The following is a 22,057-nucleotide window of genomic DNA, read 5'->3' on the forward strand; positions in this document are numbered from 1 at the left end:
AAGTCTTTGTGAGAACCTCTGGCCATTCTATTCAAAGGAAACACTCCTAACATAACAAACATTCATGCTTCAATAAAAATTATTAATTTACTTTAAAATAAATTTGGGCTACTAAAGTTCTGCACTACCACCAACTATGAACCACACACACTGTGGCAGCTATGGATGCCCTACAAATGCTAGCTTTTAGTATTTTTCTGACCTACCCCTACATATTACTTTCTCTTCACTCACTTACCAGGAGAATTTTTGCTTCCCTTTTCACATTAAACCCTTTGCCATGTTACACAGTGAAATCAGCACAGGTTTGAATGACTTGGCAGACACACTTGGTTTGAATAGGTACTTATATGACCCCCAAAACTTGTCAAATATAATTGCTTCTAGGGTGGGAGAATCCCTATGAGAAAATGGCAGCACACGCATGAGAGTTTGAACAATAAAGCAAAATTAATGTAATTTTCTACTCATAGCAAAGTAAGACTATTGTGCAGAACATGTCCATTCAGGTAAATAAAAGGATGTCATTCAGAATATTCAAAGTCATTAGTAAAGCTAGAATTTTGCATGTAATATAGTGCTTGAATATTGTATACAATATCAGAGGGTGTCCAAAAGCAAGGCATTTCACAAGCTCTGAAATGTTGAACATGTTTTCTTAAAGGGCTGATTTATACATCTATGTTTATATGTTTCATTAAATGTCTTTTTAATTTCAAGTCGAGATACAGGCAATTTTGCTTTTTCATTGTGCCTGTGAATATAATCTACTTTTTTACAGTTCTTTTTGTGCTACTGGTAGCACTATTCATTTGGTGGAGTGCAAAAGGTACATAGCAAATTGTCAATGGGTATTTAGGTTCGCTTGAAAAAAAGCCTTATCTCTGACTAAAATTCATACTATCGGAAAAGAGTATTGAGAATAGGAATTTTATTCACAAAAATTACTAAAATTTGGTTTTACATAATTAATGTTGCAAGCCCATTACATAGCAGTCTGAAGTTTTTCTCCAGTAGGATTTGGAATGTGAACATATGTCTGAGAATAAAAATCCATGAAAACTGTAATCAAACTAATCAAACTTCTCATGTTGTAAAGTTTATGTCTGCCAAATTATAAAATATTTATGAAAATCATAAAATATTGCCATATTAATTCCGAAAATTTCTTGGAAATAATTCAAGCAAGTTACTTGAGTCCTGAGTTCCTAAATTCAGCCTTTCTAACTTTTCTCTTTATTAGAATTATAGCATAAATCTTTCCATTACATTAGCACACAGAAAAATGTCATGCAAGAATTTTTTCTCCATCAAGAACAACTTCAATACTAGAACCTAGTCTTGAGCTTTCCCAACAATGTAGACAATTCACTCTACAGTAAGCATAAATTAGAAAAAAGGAAAAAACAATCATTGCAAGAGAAAAATCAAAAAAAGCAAGTCCCAAGGTTCAACCAGTGAAATGGAAATAAAATGAGTTGCTGGTACATATGGGTAAAATGTCCATGAAAGAACTGCCATTCTCTGCCATCTCCCTGTGTTGGAAAAGACACCTGCAGCATTCAACTGTAAAATGAAGTCAGACTTAAAAATCCTTAGTACTGTAAACTCTACAAGGGCATGCAGACACCCTTAGCACCAGGTGTCTTTAAAATCAATTACAAAACATCTTCCATGAGAAGCAGGAAAATCGTAGCAGGTAGCTTTTTCTGAATTTAAACAAACCTTATTTCATTCCAAAATTGACAGTTTCCATCTTTCCCAGCTCTAAGATAAGATGGAGATTTCTGATCCATAAAGATGCAATTCCCCAATGAAATTCTTTTAATTAGTGCAAAACGAAAGGTTCCTATGGCAGGCACAAGCCTTTCTTGCCTCCAGTTTCCCAGAACTTCAGCTAAATAGCTATCAGGTTACTTTTCAGAACAATTTAAACAGCAGCTGACAGAGGCAGTAAGATGTGGTCCTGTTCTTCAACTCAACATCTGAACTGCAGAACTGGGTACAGCAAAAGGGGAAGGGAAGTAGAAAATTCAACAGGATGAAAGCAAAGGTTGAAGCTTAATTTTTATGAAACTCAGTCTACAAACACGGCTAAATACAGATATGTAAGCTTTTATCCCCTTTGTCATAGCTATTTAAAAGGCAACTCTTATTCATAAGCTCTTCTGAAATCCTCCCTTCTAGTTTCTAAAAAAACCCAAACCAACAAACTCCACAAAAAATCCAACACATACGAAGACAACAATTCTAAAATCACCATCTTCCATAAGATAAGATGGGCACCCTTTCTCTATATGCAAAATCACAAAACATATAAAAAACTTATCTCCATGAGCAGGCAGCTGTGAACTCAGCAGATCTGCAGAAAATAACCCAAAGGTTTTATCAGATCAAATGCTGAAACTAAGCCAATAAATACTGAATACACTGTATAAAAAGGGAAGGTTTATGCAATATGTAAATTATCCCCATTCAAAGTACTGATAAAGCTTCTTTTAATCTTGTATGATGTTTTAGCACTGTCCTTCTAGATAGAGCACTTATAAGCTAAAAAAAAACATACAGAGCTAGAAAGCGTGACCAATGGAAAAAAATGGGTAGTTGTTATGGCTAGATGGAAGATTAGTGAGTGACCTTATTACAGTTACCAGATAATGTGGAAATACATACAAGGTTGTAAAACAGAGAACAATGAATTGTTCAACAGATCTTTGAGCTTTAAGACAAAGCATGGCAGTCCTTAAGAGCAATCAGTGTGACTTAGACTGGTGTATAGGAATCCATTTGTAGCCTTACCATTTCACTCCAGTTATTTAGGCAACATAACCAAACCATTAAGAATGGATGAAGTATGGGTTATCCTGCCCTATATAATGAGGAACAATAAGGAGGCCTTCCTTCCAAATCCTGTCAAATCATGTGAAATGTAAAATCAGAGAAGAACAGAAGAGATTAAATAATTTCATTCTACCATACACCAAAAGAAAGATATATATGTATGTATGTATGTATGTATGTATGTATGTATTCTCCCATGGTGTAACGGATACACATATTTTTAACTACTGCCAACACAAAGCAGTACAGCAACTTGATTTATTACATGCAGATTCTTCTGCATTGTTGCTAAACAGTACACTGGTCCAAAGTTACTAAAATACTTAAAAAACTATACATTATGTAAACAAAACATAAATAAGACAGCATAGTTCTTTGTACATATTATTTAGTACAGGTTTTTAGGAGTTCAGGAATATGTACAATTCTATACTGTAGACTGCATTTTTACAATGCATATTTTTTTTAAAGAAACAAGCCAAAAATAAATTTGACAAATAAAAAGGAGATATGTACTGTCATAAACACACTGGCAAACAGTCCATAGTGTAAGATGGAACATGTGCAAATTGTGAGATTTCTTCAAACTGTTACATGAATTAATTGGTCATCTCTGAGCCTTTTACTAGAGAACTTTCTGAAAACTTCTGACAAACTAAAATTTTTCTTTCTCCATATCCCCACAGGTAAACAGATAAGAACTGCAACCTTATTAATATTGAGTAAACCAATTGCTTAAAACATTATAAGAAATTTTTCAATAGTTAACAAGTTCCAAAGTTTGAAGAATGCCCCAGAATTTCAAAGTGGCTCATTTGCAGTAAATTCAGGGTGCAGCTTTGTCAGGTTTATCAAGGCAAGATGACTGAGATGCAGGGAAGACTGCAGTAGCATTTCTGCTTGTGGAACTAACAACAGGAAGCAGTGATGAACACAGGGAAGGAACTTTTCGTGCTGAAGTATTTAGAGCATTCAGTATAGCTCCCTCTGGACTGACCAACAGTTTTTTGATAGAACCATCTAGCTGAAATACTGATGTGTTGCTTGGTAAATGAGAGTTCGGAGGATGAACAGCAGAAACAGAACATGCAGCTACATTAATGGGAGACTTTGTCACTGAAGATACAGGCAGAGTTACTGTAGACAGTGGAGTACATGAGCTAGCTGGAGTACCAAATATCTGAGGTGTTGCATGTACGATGGGTAAAGCATCTGCAGCTCCAAAAGAGTTCACAATTTTTGTAGAGCTTTTCAAAGGATGTTTTGGTATTTGCGAACTTAATGAATTACTTGGTGCTAGGATGCTTTTTGAGGTTATTGGATTAACAGTTGGTACATCTTGAGGCTCTTGACCATGGTTAATTGTTAAAGGAGTCTGCTTTGTATTACAGGAGAGAAGAAGAACATGGCTGCCAGCTCCAAGGCCTTGTAGTGGAACAACAAAGCGAGTACCATTAATCATTATCTGAGTTCCAGGTGCCAAAGGCATACAAGTGTTAATGACTATTTTCTGTTGAGTGGAAGGTTCATTCAACGGAATTCCTCCTGTTTTGCTTGTTACAGGGGGAAAAGCTTCAGACATCTGAACAGCAGAAGCACAAGCATAATCATGACTTTGTTTCTCTGTACTGGGAGGCACCTGCGGGCATTGCAGGGTGGAAAGACTGGGAAAACTAATTACTTCACCTGTATTTGGCGATGGAGGGGGCAACATACTCTGAGGTTTGTGAATACCTGCATGACTTGACACAGCAGCTGAAATTCCTGATGACTGAAACTGAACCAGTGTGGGCAACTGTTTTTTTGATACTGGAAGAGGAGCTGGAACTGCTGCCAACTGAGGAACTGTATGTAACACCTTGTGGGGGGTGGCTGCAGGTCCAGGCAAGCTAATGACTGGAAATTGCAGAGCAGATGCTAAGTTTTGTAGAGATACTGTTGGCTGTGTTGTAATCAGCACAGACGAAGCAAGATGTCCTGTCTTCACAGTTGATATACCCACAGTATTTCCAATATTTGATGTACAAAGTCGATTACCCAGAACTGGCCTTATTCTTGAGGGATCATTGCCACCAATCAAGACAGTAGGCTGTGCCCCAGAGGAAGTTCCACTTGATGTAACTGAAACAGATTCTACTTGTGCATTTGCTGTTGTCATTGTAAAGGCATTTTCAGCTTTTGTTGCAACACATATAGATTCACCAGCTGACACAGCAAAACTTGGATTAGGAACCACAGTACTACTTGTCAAGGATAGGGCCGAGGCTGTCCTCTTCTTGTCTTCTCCTTTAGAAATGCCAGAGTGAAATATATTAACTGGTACAGCCTCCTGTGCACTGCCTTTAGTATTTACAATGGTCTGACCTATATTTAGTCCAATTTTCACATCTTTTACTTGAGCAATAGTTGGTGATGAGTTTATTCTTATTGGTGCTCCTACTGTAGATGGGATCAAAACCAACTGTGGGTGCTCTGTGGTATTAACAAAGCTTTTGGTCAGGGAAGAAGGAAGTTTCTGTTTCAATGACTCTGCAACCAGACTGGTGGTTGATGGGCCACTGGCAATTTGCGTATTAATGAAAACCAGCTTCTGAGCATTAACAGCAGTGGATGCTGGACAGGGTATAATATTGACCCCTGATGCGCCAGATGGAGATAAAATTGGTGGATTTGTGATTAATGTAAATTTCTGGACTGGAGTACCACTGATTAACTCTCCATTTGTTGCAGAATTTGACTCAGATTGTGTAAGAGATTTTGTTTTCACTTTAGTATCCCCTTGATGCTGCACAGAAGAATTTGGAGTTTTTACAATAGTACTTTGTCCAGTGCTAGTCACACTAACAAGGCTGTTTGGAGCTGCTGACACCAAATTGCTAGCTAATGGAATGGAGGATAAAGAAGAAGACACGTGGCAGGAGTCCTCTCTTACTCGACACAAAGACTCCCAAACAGCTGGATGCTGTAGTGTGAATTTGTTATTTTTCTCCATTGCCTGGGTAAAATCAGCAGGGGAAGCTGGAATGTTAACAAAAGAAGTTGTTGAGGGGGCAAATCCAGAAGGAGATGATTGTCCAATATGTGGGAGACCAGATGTGGCTGTTGCTACAAATGGAAGACTAGAGCATGATACTGCTGTGGTTTTTGGCACGAGAAAGGCCTGAAGTTGAGACGTGTAAGTGAAAACTGAACTAGGACATAAACTACTAGGTGACATCTGGTTTGGGTTTGTTCGCACTTTAACAATTCCAGTGTTTCCACCTCGTGTTGTGACCAGGATAGATTGTGATTCTCTTACACACACTGTCTTTAGCTCTTGCTTAGTTTCAAGGGAGTCAGTTTGCTGCTGTGATGCTATGCTGTGAGAGGCAGAATCAGTGTTTGTAGATGCACTTAATGCTGTTGCTGGTGTTAAGGTTTGGCTAGCTGTGAAAAGAGTAGGTGAAGCCAAAGACATAGGCAATGTAGCAGCCAAAACTGTAGTCTTGAATTTGCCACTGTCACTTTGGCTTACCTTAATTATTGATAAGTTATCTGCTGAAGTTACACTAGACAATGGTTGTGTAGTGTTCATGGGACCAGCCACTTGTGATGAGTGGGTAGTATTCTTGCTAAAAACTGTAGTGAGTGACTGAGTGGTATTTGCAGGGCTTGTTACCAGAACAGGTGTTAAAGAAACACTGACGTTTGGCATTTCTGGTGAGGATGTACAGTGCATCTCAAATGACTTTTGTTGTAGTGACTGAATATCCTTGGACACAATTTTTTCTTCCTTCTGCTGCAGAAGAAAATTCTTAGGTAAAATAAGAACTTGTTGCGTAACTTTTTCTCCATTTTTAGGGTCAATCATAGCTTGCATTTGAATTTTCACTGAGTTGTTGGGAACGTCTATTGGTACGCAGTGGCCATTTGGCATTTTGTATACCATTTGCAAAGGAATCTTTGAACTGGCCTGGCAGGGCAATGCTGGTTTGATCAGTGATGATTCCAAAGCTGGTAAAACTGATTTTTCAGAAGTCGATACGTTCATGCTTGCAGGAGGCAACAGTTGATTTGTTAAGGTCACTTTGTTCCCAGTATTCTTGGCAAGCAAGGCCTGGATGGGTTTGGTCCCTTTCAGAAAGTTTGATACCGATGTTGCAGGATCTGTCAAGGAAAGCAGCTCCAGAGTTGACCCTTCAAGTTGTTTCAGCTCAGTCAAGCAACTATCCAACTGCAGGCTACTTTCTGAACTCTGGACCACAGCCTCATTACTGCTCAGTTTAGCTTTCTTCCTTGGTGAAAGCTCAGTAGTGCTTTGATCCAGACAACTATTTTGCTTGAACTGTCGTTTAATGCATTTAGGCAGTGTCTTCTGTATCTCTTTAGAAGCTGTTTCTTTTTTCAGAATTCTGTTTTTTCCTGCAGATAAATTCATCTCTAATAGTTTCACTTCATCTGCAAGGATATTAAAACAGAAACTGTGTTTTACATGCTTGCAACTGATACCCCTATAAAACAGTTTTACAGTGTCTTGCTAAAGGCAATACACTAGTTTGCAGGAGTAAAGTTATGCGGAAGGAAATGTCTAATTTTTTTAAGGTGTCTGTTCAAGGATATTTGCTATACAAAAAGGGGGTAATAAGGAAAGGAGGAAGTAATAAACAAGAACATACATGGACTGAAACCTGACCAGCAATGGGAGACAGTTAGGAAAACCAAACCTTGTCAGTTAGGTTAATTGACAACAGTATGTGAAAGCATGAAAATGTATATTCCAGCAAGGTTATCTTGAGGGGGAAAAGGGAAAAGCCAGGAAAAAAATATACAGAGATATAGATCCAATCAAACAAAAATGGAGACAATGTCAAGAAACAACTTCACCAATCACCCCATTTAATGGGCTATCAGGAAACTGCAGAGGCCTCTTGCAGGAAGACAACTTTCTGAACCTAATATGATTATAAACCTGGGGAGATCTTTGAGACAGAGGCAGGAGGGGTAAGGGAATTGGTACAGCTATACAACCCATGAAGAAATGTAGAGTGATAAGGGGAGATGCAAGGACAGCTGCAAGAGGTTACAGCTTGTGGGCCTAGTGACAGCTGCTGGAGCGTGAGTGTCTGTATCCTCCCCAAATCCAGTGAGTGTGTATTCACTGATAAACTTCAAGCTAGACTAGATGGTGAGCAGGAGGTCCTGGGGGTCTGGGCTGGCCTAACAGGTGGACTTGTGAGTGGGGGATCCCTGTGTGATGATGTGAATGCCATGTTTCATAGTGAGCATCAAGCTGGACTAGCCAGTGAGCAGGGGATGCATGAAGCGGTAAGAGGGCTGAAGATGCATGCAGGAGGGCCAGGTGGACAGAAGGGCCATGCATTGAGGTTTTGACTGCATGGGGCTGCAGGGGGTCCTCTCCAAGGAGAGAGGCCAGAAATTGCCTGGTGCGAGACACAGCTGACTCCAAAACAAATCCACTACAGGACATGGCTGAGCCTGTCCACCAAGCTGATGATGTCTCATGGATAATGCTTTGTAGAAGCATGTGATAGAATGGACCGAGGAAAAAGTGTAGAAACACAATTCTGTAGACAACAAGGTCAACAAAGAAGGAGGGGTAATAGGTGCTCCAGGCACTGGAATGGAATGGATTCCCCTGCAACCCAGTAAGACCCCTGATCAAGCAGGTTTACCTGCTCCTATGGAGGACCCTGCTGGAACAGGTATGTACATTGAAGATACTTGAGAACCCCACTCTACTGCAGGTGAGGAGAATGCCTTGAAGGAAGTTGCAGCCCATGAAGAGCCCACTCTGAAGCAGGTTCCTGACAGGAACTGTGGCATATGGGAGATCCACACAGTCTTATGCTGAAAAACTCTAGCCTATGGAGAGGACCCACAATGGTGCAGTTTGTGAAGCACTGAATTCCATAGCAAGGACGTCACACTGGAACAGGGATGAGGAAGGAGCAGAAGGGACTAACTGTTATGAAATGACCTCAATCCCCAGATTCAATCCTTCCTATGATATTTGACAAGGGAGGAGGTGGAAGAATTGGGAATGAAGATAAGCCTTGGAAGAAGGTGGATATGTGAAAGGGAGGGGTTTAGGCTTTGTATTTGTTTCTCACCATTCTACTCTATTCTTAATTGACAACAAATTCAATTTAATTTTCCTGAAGCGAGTCTATTTTGACTGTGACAGTAACCAGTGAATGATCTCCCTTGTCTGTATCTTGACCATTAAGCTTTTCCACATTGTTTTCTCTCCCTAGCCTCTTAAGGGAGGGAGGGGTGACAGTGGTAGGACAGGCATCTGGCAGCTGGCCAAGGTCAACCCACCATAAAATTCCACACAGATCTACTATGTTATCATAGAGATAGTTAAGCACAAAAAATGGCAAACACTTCAATAAAGCAGAATTTTCATCTTGGTCATGTTTGCCTTCTTCAAGTCTACATCTGACAGATATGGACCACAAGCCATTTTCATATTATCAGTGGTACAGTTAAGGTAAAAAGTACGACTCAAACTCACATGGAAAAATTAGGTTCCCAAATGAACTCAATTCAGCTCCTGAATCAAGTTCAAGCTACTGAATTCCAGTAAATGCTTACCATTGTCTGAGTGATCTTTTTTGGGAACTTCTACATGTTCTGCAGACTCTGATGATTTACCGCATACTACTGCAAAAGATTCTTTGCCAGAATCAACTTCACTTTCATCATTACTCCACAATTCTCTGGTAAATTTATCATGGTCTGGATGTCTTTTAAAGTCATCATAGTCCTTCTTCAATCTAGACCTTAAAAATAACAAAACTAACTTTACTAAAAAAAAAACCATACTTTTAAACATTAATTTTATTTCTATTTGCTGCCAAACAAAAGGTTGGTATAGATTTAATTGCTTGTGCCCTTCAAATAATTACACTGTAGCCCTGTCTGCAAGTCTCTGAAACCAGAAAATGTGAAATGAGAGCAATGTCCCTTACTTTACCAAAACTGAATTCTATTTCATTAAGTCCTCTAACAATAGCAAAAAGACTGAGTCAAATGACCATTACTGTTTTACTGTATCCATATTCCTTTCCCTCCTTGATCTTTCCTGTGACAAATATACCTGTATGGACTAGAGTATTAACTGTAAAAAGTCTGCTCCTTACTTTGAAGGCAACCCCAAGAAGAGAATTTAGTAAATATAGTTTTTCTTAAAGACATCATGCCTCTGGCTCAGCTATGACACTATATTGTAACTTTCTCCTTAAGAACACTTTCTTATCTCTGGCCCATTAGAACAGCTGCTGCTATGAGTTCCATTGGTTCACGATCCACTAAAGAATGTGCATATGACAGAAATACACAGGTACTTCACTCATTTGAACACCATTCATAAGCACATCACTTACCTTGATATTGCTAACCTGTACATGTTTTCATTGTCCCTTCTTCTAAACCATTGTTTACATGAGATGTAGTGGCTATTTTAGTGTACCAATACATTGAACTTCAGGATTCAGCTGGTGCTAACCAACACAATGCCCAGAAGGATTATTTAGGAAATGAATAAATAGATTATAGCAATTAACACCTTGTGTGGAATAGAATCTAGACTATTCTGGACCTAACCCTTATGACAGTAACAGTAAGATCTTAAATTTACTCTTTGTTCTGCATTAGTGTATCGGTTGTTTGCATTGAATGTAGCAATGGCCAACTGCTTTCTATGAGTTGTAGAGGGAGGAGCCATGAATGATGTCACAGCTGGTATGGCTAGAGCCTCACCAGTCAGCAAGCTATTCCACTCCCACTGAATGTGGCCGCAGGTAGGCCTAGGGATGATAACTGGCTTCAACCAAGAGCCCAGATTAACAGGCAAATTCCTGATGCTGAGGCAGGTCTGAGATCAAACTAGGAAGTCAATTCAAAGTTCAAGATCAGGACCAGGATCCTGCAGTGATGCCTGCCAGGGCCAGGACCCAGTTGAGTGATTTCTGGGCAGCTCCACAGTAATGATGCCGGTAGAAGGTCAGTCTGCGGGTCAGTCCAGATGAGTGGGATCCATGGCCAGGCACAGTAACTGCTGCAATTGAGCTGGAGACTGGCACATCCCCAGCAGAGACTGAAGATTGCAGAATGACCTGAAATGGGATCATGGACAGGCAGCATAGACGGAGAGCCTGGTGGGGCTTCTAAAGGGTCAGTGAGATCTAGTCATTTACTGAGAGCAGACATTGAAGCCTGTATGAAGATGTCGTTTGGATAATACTTCAACTCTGCTATCAGGATTTTGAGCTTGAAGTCTAGGTGTGGAAAAACTACAGGAGCATACCGGGAACTACTACTGTACTAAAGTTTGTGGATGTAATTTCCTTTTTTCTTTTGAGGAACCTCTGCTGTGAGGCCAGTGAACAATTGTAATCAGTGGGCACAAGTAACTTTCTCTTTTAAACCTTTCTGCTATTCAAATACAATCCAACATTATACTCTGTCATAATCTTGAAAAGACCAGAGGATCTTTCAGAAGGGAAAGAAAAGGATTTTGATCATAAAGTCTGCTCCTCCTAGTTAAAGCCAACAATAGGGAGGGAGGGGGGGGCAGGGAGGGAGGGAGGGAGGGTTGCCCAGCCCTCTGCACTGTTTGGAAGTTAAACACTGTTATTCAACTAGGAGATGTTAGTACCTCACTGAGACAGAGCAGCTGCAGTGAGACTTATGGGGGAACTGATGTTTACACCATTGCAGCAAATTTTGCTCAATTGGTTTTTCCCTTTTACATGACACCTTTCTTCACCACTGTCACTGGTGCTACACTACACTACTGCTTAGCAGTTGCATAATGAATCAGACCAAGACAGTGACCTAGAATCCTCCATATATCTTTCTTTTTTCCCCATGATTTGTAAACATCGCTCTTGAGATGGACCTAGTCCCTGGTATGCTATGTGTAGGTCCAAAAAGTTATGTCATGGAAATACTCAGGCTTTCCTCGTTGAATAAACTAGGGTTACAGCATAAACACACATACTAAAGACACGAGTTGAATTCAGTTAATTTGGCAAGTTATCTTGCACTCCAAGTGCATGCTTCTCAAGCTACCAGCACACACACATGTAAGATCTCAACTACACTGTTCCAGACTAAAATTTACTCCTATCAATCACAGCTAATATATAGCATTTCACACACTTTGGATTACAGTTCTGTGTTCTATGACCATATTGATGCAACACTGGCAACAAACAGAAGCTGGAAGCCACTGTGCTCCAAGAAAGTTATGATAAAGTTATGATCTTCTTGCCATTACTGAAACCTGGTGGGATGTGACTGGAGTGTGACTACTGATGGCTACAGGCTCTCCAGAAGAGAGAGGTGAGGAAAGAGAGAGGCAGAGGGGTGGCCCTCTACATCAGGAGGCAGACTGAGTGTGAAGAGCTGCCTCTGAAGAGCAGCCACGAGCAGGGCAAATGCCTGTGGCCAAGGATCAGGGACCAAAGCAACAAAGGGAACCTTGTGGATGGTTTTAAGTACAGACCCCTGATCAAAGGGACCCTACTGATGAAGCCTTCTTGCTCCAGCTACAGGAGGCATCATCCTCACAGGCTCTTGTCCTGCTGGGGCATTTCAACCATCCCAAAATCTGCTGGGAAAGCAGCACAGCAAGCTGCAGGCAAGCCAGGAGACTCTTGGAAAGCATGAGGGATACTTTCTGGAGCAGAGGAATAGACGGCAGCCCTTCCAGAGGGGATACAATCCTGGATCTGAAGGGCAGCAGTGGAAGTGAGCTGATGTGAACATCAGCGTTGGAAGGAGTCTGGGCTGCAGTGACCACACATTGCTGGAGTTTGCAGTCCTGAGGGCTATGGGCCAGGTGAGGAACAAAGTTAGGCCCTGAACTTTAGGAAAGCAGACTTTCAGCTCTTCAAGGAGATAGCCAGTGAGATCCACTGAGGAGACTTTCCTCAGGGACAAGGGAGTGGAACTGAGCTGGCAGACCTTTAAGGAATTCTTCCACCACGTGCAAGAGCTGGCAAACCCCAGGAGCAAGAAACTGGGCAAGGAAGGCAAGGGAACAGCAGGGCTGAGTAGGGAACTGCTGGTCAGAGTGAAAGGAAAGAAGCAAATGGACAAGCAGTTAGAGCTAGGATGGGTGGCCCAGGAAGAGCTTGAAGAGACCTGGAATTGATCTAGGCAAAGGACACAAAGAATAACAGGGAGGGAGGGCTTCTACAGGCATGCTAACCACAAAAGGAAGGGCAAAGAAGGTGATCCCCTCTGATAATAAGGGTGGAAACTGGTAACAATGAATAAGGAGAAGGCTGCGGTACTCAACATCATTTTGGTTCAGTCTCCAAGGGCAACATTTCTTCCCAAACCTCTTGAGAGGATGGACAGTAGGATAGGGATTGGGAGAATAAAGTCCCTCCCACTCTAAGTAAATTTCAGTTCATGATTACCTGAAGAATGTGAACGTACCGAAGAGAGGGAATTGGCTGATGTATTCTCCAAGCCACTCTCCATGCTATTTGAAAAAATCTTGGTAGTCAGGTGAAGTCCCAGGTGGCAAGAAAAAGTAAAACATTGTACACATCTTAAAAAAAGGTTGAAAGGAGGACCCTGGGACCTGTCAGCCTTTCCTATAGTGAGGAAGATCACAGAATAGACTCCTCTAGAACCTATGCTAAGGCACAGGAAGGTGATTTGAGACAGCCAGCACAGCTGCTCCAATGGCAAGTCCTGAGTGACAAATTCAGTGTTCTCCTAGGATAGACTGACTACATCAGTGGACAAGGGAATGGCTACAGTTGTCATTTATCTTGATTTCTGTACAGCCTTTGATGTGGTCCCCCCGCAAGATCTTTGTCTCTGAAATCAGAGAGACTGGGATTTGACAAGCAGGCCATTAAGTGGATAGGCATCCAGAGGGTAGTGGTCAATGGCACAGTGATGGGCATCAGTGACAAGTGGTGTCCCTCAGGGGTCCATACTCAGACCGAAGTTATTTAATATCATCACTAGTTACATAGACAGAGGGACTGAGGGCCCTCTCAGCAAGTTTGCAGATGCCATCAAGCTGAGCAGTGTAGCTGACACACCTAGAGGATGGAATGCCATCCAGAGGGACCTGGGCAAGCTTGAAAAATGGGTCCATGGGAAAATCTCATGTGTTTTAACAAGGCAAAGTGCAAGGTGCTGCACCTGTTTTGGGGAAACCCCCTGTCTCAGCACAGGCTGGGCATGAACAGATCCCAGCAGCCCTGCCCAGAAGGAATTGGGGGTGCTGGTGGGTGAGAGGCTGGACATGCCCCAGCCACGGGCACTGCCAGCCCAGAGAGCCACACGTGTCCTGGGCTGCATCCAGAGCAGGGTGGGCAGCAGGGCAGGGAGGGGATTCTGCCCCTCTGCCCTGCTCTGCTGAGACCCCACCTGCAGGGCTGCATCAGCTCTGGGCTCCCAGGAAGGACATGGAACTGTTGGAGTGACTCCAGAGGCCACCAAGATGATCAGAGGCATGGAGCACCTCCTGTGCAGAAAGACTGAGAGAGATTGGTCAGCCTGGAAAAGAGCCAGCTCTGGTGAGACCTAATTGCAGCATTCTAGTATGTGAAGGGAGCCTTCAAAAAAGGAAGGGAGAGAGACTTGTTCAAGAGCTTGTAGTGAGAATACAAGGGGCAATGGCTTCAAATTCAAAGAGAGTAGGTTTGGATTAGAAATTGGGAAGAAATTCTAAAGTGCAACCATGGTGAGGCACTGGAACAGGCTGTCCAGAAAAGTTGGTGAAGCCCCATCCCTGGAAGGCCAGATTAGTTGGGGTTTTGAGGAGCCTCATTTACAAAAGGCGTCCCTGCCCATGTGGATTGGAATTGTATGATCTTCAAGGTCTCTTCTAATCCAAACCATTCTAAGATTCTTTGATTTGACAGACAAGAATACTGAGCACCAAATCATTCCACAACAGAATTTACTAAAAGGGTATAACAGTAGACTTCACATACTGAAAAACTAAACTCTTCCTGACAGTAATGCTATTTGCCATGTGTCCAGAAGGATTCTAAATTGTGAAAGACAGGAAGAAATTAACAGCTAAGGAAAATGAACAGGAGTAAGAAGAGAAAGGAATAGGAAAACCCCAAAACTTGTATTTATTGAAAGCAAAATATTCAACAATATCCCAAATTTCCAAATAAGAATTTTAATTCATGGATGATATTCACAAAATGAGTTACTGAGGAACCAATGTAATATCTTTGGTATTATGTTTTCATTTTTCAAACATAACACCTTCCAGCATTAGCTCTGCATCACAAAACAGTGTAACTTGCTTCCTTCACACCCAACATTTAAGAAGCCTCTCTTGCAATCCTTTGTTACAGAGTTCAAGCCTCATGGCAAAGCTAAGGTAGGATTATAGCAACAGCTGTATGGTTAAGGGGAAAAAATGGCACTGAGCTGAAAGATAGTATCTAATCTCTCCATGATTTATAATCAGAGTAGCAGTTTCACTGTTACTAATACTTGCACTTTACTAGCTTGAAACCTGTCACTATTTCACTCATATTCCTCTGACATACTTCTTTCCAAATGCATTTCTAATTTACTGTGTTACAAAGACCTCAAAACAATGCTTCAAGAATTGTTCTGTGGAGAATTTATTAATAGTTAATATAGGTAGCTTTACATAGTAAGTAGTTAAGAGTATTCTAAGGAGCCCTGATATAGTCCTCTAGAGAAAGATTTTCAGCATCTCTTAACCAAATAAGCAGAAATACAAATCCTAGCTGTCTTGCAGTATACTATTGATCAGCATGCTAAAGGACTCTAGAGTGTTTTAGAGGAAAAAAACACTACCAGGTTACGCTCAAATTTTTTTTGAGATAGTAAATCTGGAATATAAGATACCTCTTCCTACCAAAGTATTGCCAGTGCCTCACTCCTCTCCTCAAACTATTTTACTTTCATTTATTTAAGAAGCCAACTTATAGATCAGTATTTAAAAGGTGAATTTGGCTCTGTTTTTCATCCCATGCACCACTGTTGAAAAAAAAAAAAGAGCAGGTAATTACCTGTTTCTTTGAAATGCTTTAATTAGCTTTGGTTCCCATGGTAACAGTTCATTAAGCAGTCGTAACAATGTACCATGCAATTCCTTTACTGCTTGCTTCCGGTGGAACCATCTTCCCTGAAAACATAAATTCCGTTTATTTATCATTGCATTAGACTAAAATCCTGTTAGATTTTACTAGTACTACAATAATCTTGGTACATGGATATATCATATGAGGAAGACAACTGGAAGAAAAGATTAGGAACTTCCAGAGTTACATCCACCCTTCCAGAGTTATATCTATCTAGGACATTATTACTTTTATTTTAATACTACAGAGGGATAATGTCATAGTTGGAAAAGTAATACTGCAAGGATGATCACTTTTCACAGGTCAAAATTAAAATTGAAAGGATTCTACAAATACTCCATGTGCTCAAAATTACTTAAATGAGTAACCAACATGGGTAGTAATCTATTCAGTTCAGGGAAATCAACCACGTATGTACACTTTTCTGAGTTAAAATTTTTACAGAAAATTGCACCATAATCTCATTTAAGAGAAGTGGTATAAAGTATAACATTATTATTTGCAAAAGAAACCTTACTACAATTTTCAAGGATAAAAATCACAATGTTTTTCTGTTACATTTTATTTAAAGTTCTAGAAAAAAAGCTTTTTTTAAAAGAGAAGTTTAGCAAATTTGTCTTTTATGAAGCAACATGCCACTATGCGACTATGCCACAAAGCCCAGTTTTCCAACATATATCCTTTAAGCTTTTAATTCAAACACATAATTAAAAGTTTTATTTTCAAAACTGATATATGTAATCTTATATTCATGTTTTCATAAATCTAGAAAGTCTAAATAAGGAGTGAAGACATTGGGAAATTACAACCATGCTGGCCACGATGCTGCAGAACACAGCCCTTAACAGTCACACATACCCCTTGTACATATTTTTTCCCCAAAACTTTATTCTGTAGTTCATTGCACAAAAGACTGAACAATGCATATATATGTAACTGTTATAAAGGAGATGTGGTATAGCACTTTTGCCACTCAACCAACTCTGTGCATTTTATATAAATGAAGATTTTAGCTCTCTACTTGTCAAAGAAGATGTAAAACACTCAAGAGACTATGGTTCTGCAAGAAAAAGAAGCAGGACTTGAGAACTTTCTTATTTCATATACATATTTAGCTTTTGATAGTGCACATATCCTTCACAGCCTCCTGTGGTCTAGCACACCAAGAAAGCTAAGACAGGAAAATCTGGATAAAGCTTATCATAGCTGCCTTTCAGCACTCTACAAGAATGATCTTCCCAAGGACTTTGGACAATTTCTCTCTACACACTTCAGCAGATCTTTTAAATGTACAAAGATCACTCAGTTTGAATGCTTGTTTGAAGAAAAAGTATCTATTTTTTAATGGATAATCATTTACATGTTACATTACAAAACAAACAGTTACCTTCATTCTTCAACTAAAATTACAAAAGCAAAGATTTCAAGTTGGATCATTATGCCACATTACCACATAATGACCAATGTTGTACACACAGACAAAGCCAGTAAACTGTATTATAATTTCCTTCACTTGTGGCCAGTCTCATGCATAAAACCTGTCACTAATCACTACAACAAAAACCAGACCTTGTGCGTACTGTAGTCTACCAGAGGATTTGGTATCATCTCTTAAAGTCAGCAATCAACAGAATTAATAGTTTACATACAAAAGAATATTACAGGCACAGATATCTTTTTCTTGTAAGGTAAACAAAACATTTTGCAGATTGTTTAAAATAACGTATTTATGTACTGCAGAGCATTAGTGCATTATCTCAAAAAAATCAAATAGCAAAACTAAACAATGCTACTACTATTGTGAAGAAGAAATGCTCTACATGCAGTGACATAGCAAAAAAAAAGTGTGAAAATGCAATATTAAAAATACATGAAAAATCACTGCAAAGTAAAAACCCCAAGAAATTATTAATTTCTGAGCCTTATTTGTCTTTAAATAAGGCTAAGGTCTTGGCTTTACAAAAAAAAAGAGTATTTATGAGAAAAATAAGTATCAGCTGACCACTGAATAAATTTGAAGCAGCAACTGTTAGACAGCCAGAACATGTACAATGTTTAGTCAAGAACAGACTTCAAGACTTTACTGACTTCATTAATACTTCACAGAAAAACAAATATATTACTTATCTCTCTGCTTACAAAACCAAACATAAAAAGCTAGCCAATTCCTGCCCCCTAATTCTACAGCATTAGCAGCTCTAGATGGAGGCCTGTCTCTAGTGCTGTCCCCAAGGGTTCAGTACTGATCCAGTATTGTTTAACTTGTTCATCAGTGACTTGGATGAAGTGGCAGATGCCTCCTCAGTGAGTTCACCAACGACACAAAGCTGGGAGCAGTGGACAACACCCCAGAGAGCCGTGCAACCCTTCAGAATGATCTCAACAGGGTGGAGAAACAGGCAAAGAGGAACCATACTTCCAAGTAATTTCAATGAAAATTTTATAGCAATATCATTTTAAAAAGCATAGATTAATTATTCCCCTTTGTTTCAATTACTTATTTTTCTTAGTGGGGTTTTAGAGTTGACAATAAACTTGTTAAGGGAAAAATGAACAAATTTTAGCCAGGAGAAAAACCTTTTTTCCTCAGAAGTAGTCAGGACTGAAGAGTATAGGCCAAAAAAAGGCTCGAATAAAAAAAAATCATTCTCTTTTAAATGATTGTGGTTTAGTTGATTTTCTGTGCAAACACATAAATGCTAGATGTTATTATTCCTTAAATATTACACAGTAAAAAGAGACATTAAAAACATTTATAAAATCTTAAGATCCATCACAACAAAACATTTCTTTTCATGTGCAATTTGATTCTCTAACACAGTCCGATGCTTGTCTTTTATTCAGAGGGGGGTAAAGGCAAATCAATAATTGATAAAGCCATGACTTAACTCCCTATTACATAGCTGCCCACTAACTTCCATAGATAATACACTTGTTTTCACAAATATCTGCCTTGTAAATTCTCAAAAATACCAAATGATACATTGTAAGAGATCAGCTACAAACTGAGGCTTAGGAGGTTCAGGCTGGATCTCCAAAAGTATGTTCATCAGAAACATACAGCACTTGTTCCCTGGGAAAAGATGTCAACCCCCACCTGGCTACACACTCCTTCCACGCAGCTCTCTCCTACACCTCCTTTTCTTCAGGCTCAACACCCTCAGCTCCCTCAGCTGCTTCTTACAAGATTTATGTTTCAGACACTTCACCAGCTCCATTGCCCTTCTCTGGTCTCACTTCAGCACCGAAATGTCCTTCTTGTAGTGAGGGGCCCAGAACTGAACACAGGATTTGAGGTATGCCATTGCCCTTCTTGGCCCCCTGGGCACTGCTGGCTCACGCTCAGCTGCTGTCACCAGCACCCCCAGGGCCTTTTCCTGTGGCAGCTTTGCAGCCACTCTGCCCCAGCCTGTGGCACTGCCTGGGGTTGCTGTGACCCAAGGGCAGGGCCCAGCACTGGGCCTTGTTGAGCCTCACACCACTGGGCTCGGCCCATGATCCAGCCTGTCCAGATCCCTCTGCAGAGCCTTCCTGCCCTCCAGCAGGTCAACATTCCCACCCAGATTGGTGTTGTCTGTGGGCTGACTGAGGACGCCCTTCATCCCCTTGTCCAGATCACTGAGAATGGTATTAAACCAAATTTAGTTACCATGTTGCTCCAATTAGTGACAAACAAGACACTATTTTTTTTCTGGAAACACAATATAAGGTATTAACACAGGAAAATACCAGAGGAAAAAAGGACTAGATAGAGAAGTATGTAATGTGACTTTAGGCTATGTCAACTTAAAAGTAAATTTCCAAAATGCGAACACAATAAAAATACATTTTTCAAATGGGCTGAATGTTTCTGTTTAAATGCAGAGAGACATTCAACACATTCAACTGAAAACTCACCTTTTAAAATAAGGTTTCTGACATCCAGAGCAGCCAGGAAATGCTGACTCCACTCTCTGTGATCGATGCACCAACATACACTATTCTGGTATACTTATCATGGAACCCCAAAGCAGACTGGAGCCAGGATATTGATACTGGGGTAAGGACTGAACTTTTTATATGAGTTTTTGTTTTGCTTTTAAATAAACACACACACACAACACCACAATATTAAGCAGTTTTATAAGATTGTCTGTAATCTTTACATTATATCCCAGGGACATAAAGTAAAGAAAATTAGTAATCTTATAAAACCATGCAATATTGTTGAAAAGGGGTGGTGGTGGAGGGAGGAAACTTACCCTTAATAGGCCTGCTCCATTCTGCTGCGGGGTTCTGTGGTATGTGTGACATCACCAGTCTAGCGTTTTCTAGTGATGTCACACAGAGAGGGAGTTGGCGATCACCAGCTGCTTTGGACAACAGATACCTAAAGAAAAGAGATCAGTAATTTTTTCAAATCATATATGGATAAATGTTGAATGTTCTTAATAATTTATTTATGGGCCAAATACTACAATTTCAGGCACTTCCAATTTTGACTGAATAAGAATGCATTATAAGATCATGTTTTCACTCTATGCAAACTCATCTGTTGATGAAAGTGTTTTAATTTTGAAAATGCTTAGATTTATCTTCTACAGTAGAAGTTCCTTAGAGTCAGCCTCTTGCATTTTACTTTCAGCAACATCATTCTGAATATTATAAATATATATCAACAGCTAACCAACCTTGGACATTCTTTGAAGACTGGGATTAATAGAGAGTCAGGAAGAATGGCTTGTAGTAAATTATAAAACAAATTCACTTATGACATCTCTTAATTAATTCTATCTTTGAGCATTTACCAGCAACTAATGAGAAGTCCTGACTCCAGCATGCACTTCCATGACCTATATTTCTGATCACACAAAGTTATGTCCTAAAATGACTTTCTTTCTAATATAGGCAAATAAAGTAAAACAAACAAAAAACAACAACACCAAAACAAACTGCAATAAATTTCTTGCTACCAAGACCGTCTTTGTCTCCTGATTTAATTCATTACTGTGAAATGGTTTTCATTCAAATATTTAGCCACATTCCAATTTTCTTTAGGCACAATTACTACACAATCATCACAGTGTTGATTAATATACCACTTTTATAAATAAAATAAATAAAATAAATTTTTTATTTATATAAAAAATATAAATATATATAAAATATATAAACCACAAAAACACAAGAGAAAGTTTATTATCAGCATGAGCTTACTGTTGAATCCAGAAGAATAAAATTATCCAGCACTGAATTGTCACATTTTACTCCTCCATTACAAGAACTTCAAAGTTATCGACTAACTTAGACCTCTGGAATTCACAAAGAAAATGGATGTATGTAGTATCCTAAACTGTTTACGAAACATCTATGTTTTTTAAGTTGTACTTAACTCCTTCTCATATATCCGAGCATTTTTCTCTTCTTAACTCTGGATATAGAAGTGTTTCTGCATTCTTCAGATGAGTGTCTTAAAAGCCGCTGTTTTGCTAATACTATGTGCTGACAGGAATGTCTTGAATTATTTTTTCAAAAGAATATACTGATTGACCAATATCTAAAGCATTGTGAACTGTTCTGAATACATAGTAGTATTTCTGTGACAAAAATGTATGAGTACACATTGATCTCTCACGCAGAACCCACACTTTCACATTTGGAACTGTAGAAAGGTATGTGGCAAAAGCAGTTTAAAGACAACTTCCCCAATAAATATATTTATTGGAGTTTTAGTCAGTCACACATGGAAATGCATGAAAGTTCAAGAGAAAAGAATTGTGAAATAAGTAGACAATAAAGACAGAAAACAGGAAAAGCTTAGAAAAACTGAAGAGCATGAAAAAAAAAAATCAAATCTTAGTGAGATGAGCCCGAGTTAAAAATATCAGAGAAGATGATCAAGTACTGTGGAGAAGATTTCAAAAACCAAAGCCTAAAATTGGCCTTATTCATTTATTTTATACAACTAAATATTACAAATGATCCACATCTTCAATCTGTCCTCAGAAGTACAAGAAGCTGCATGGATGTAAATGTTAAATCTGTCTCAAAATTCAGAATTTGGGCTCATATTAGTGTTTTCAAGAGATGCAAGCAAGGCATAGAGAAGCAATAACAGTATT

The 22,057-nt window shown here is 39.5% G+C and overlaps 1 protein-coding gene across 2 annotated transcripts in view; it reads right to left on the reverse strand.

The window, feature by feature from the left end:
* Window positions 1-1,213: 1,213 nt before the first annotated feature.
* Window positions 1,214-22,057, reverse strand: part of BRD10 (bromodomain containing 10) — a 46,833-nt gene continuing 25,989 nt past the window's right edge. For both annotated transcript variants that reach the window (XM_063180251.1, XM_063180250.1), the window contains 3 exons: window positions 15,885-16,000; window positions 9,439-9,626; window positions 1,214-7,278 (listed from right to left, as the gene is read on the reverse strand). In XM_063180251.1, the coding sequence (XP_063036321.1) occupies window positions 3,668-7,278; window positions 9,439-9,626; window positions 15,885-16,000 (3,915 nt within the window). In that variant the 3' untranslated portion in view covers window positions 1,214-3,667. The remainder of the gene's footprint in view (window positions 7,279-9,438; window positions 9,627-15,884; window positions 16,001-22,057) is intronic.

This window comes from Melospiza melodia, chromosome Z (assembly GCF_035770615.1).
Source record: "Melospiza melodia melodia isolate bMelMel2 chromosome Z, bMelMel2.pri, whole genome shotgun sequence".
Lineage (NCBI taxonomy): Eukaryota > Metazoa > Chordata > Aves > Passeriformes > Passerellidae > Melospiza > Melospiza melodia.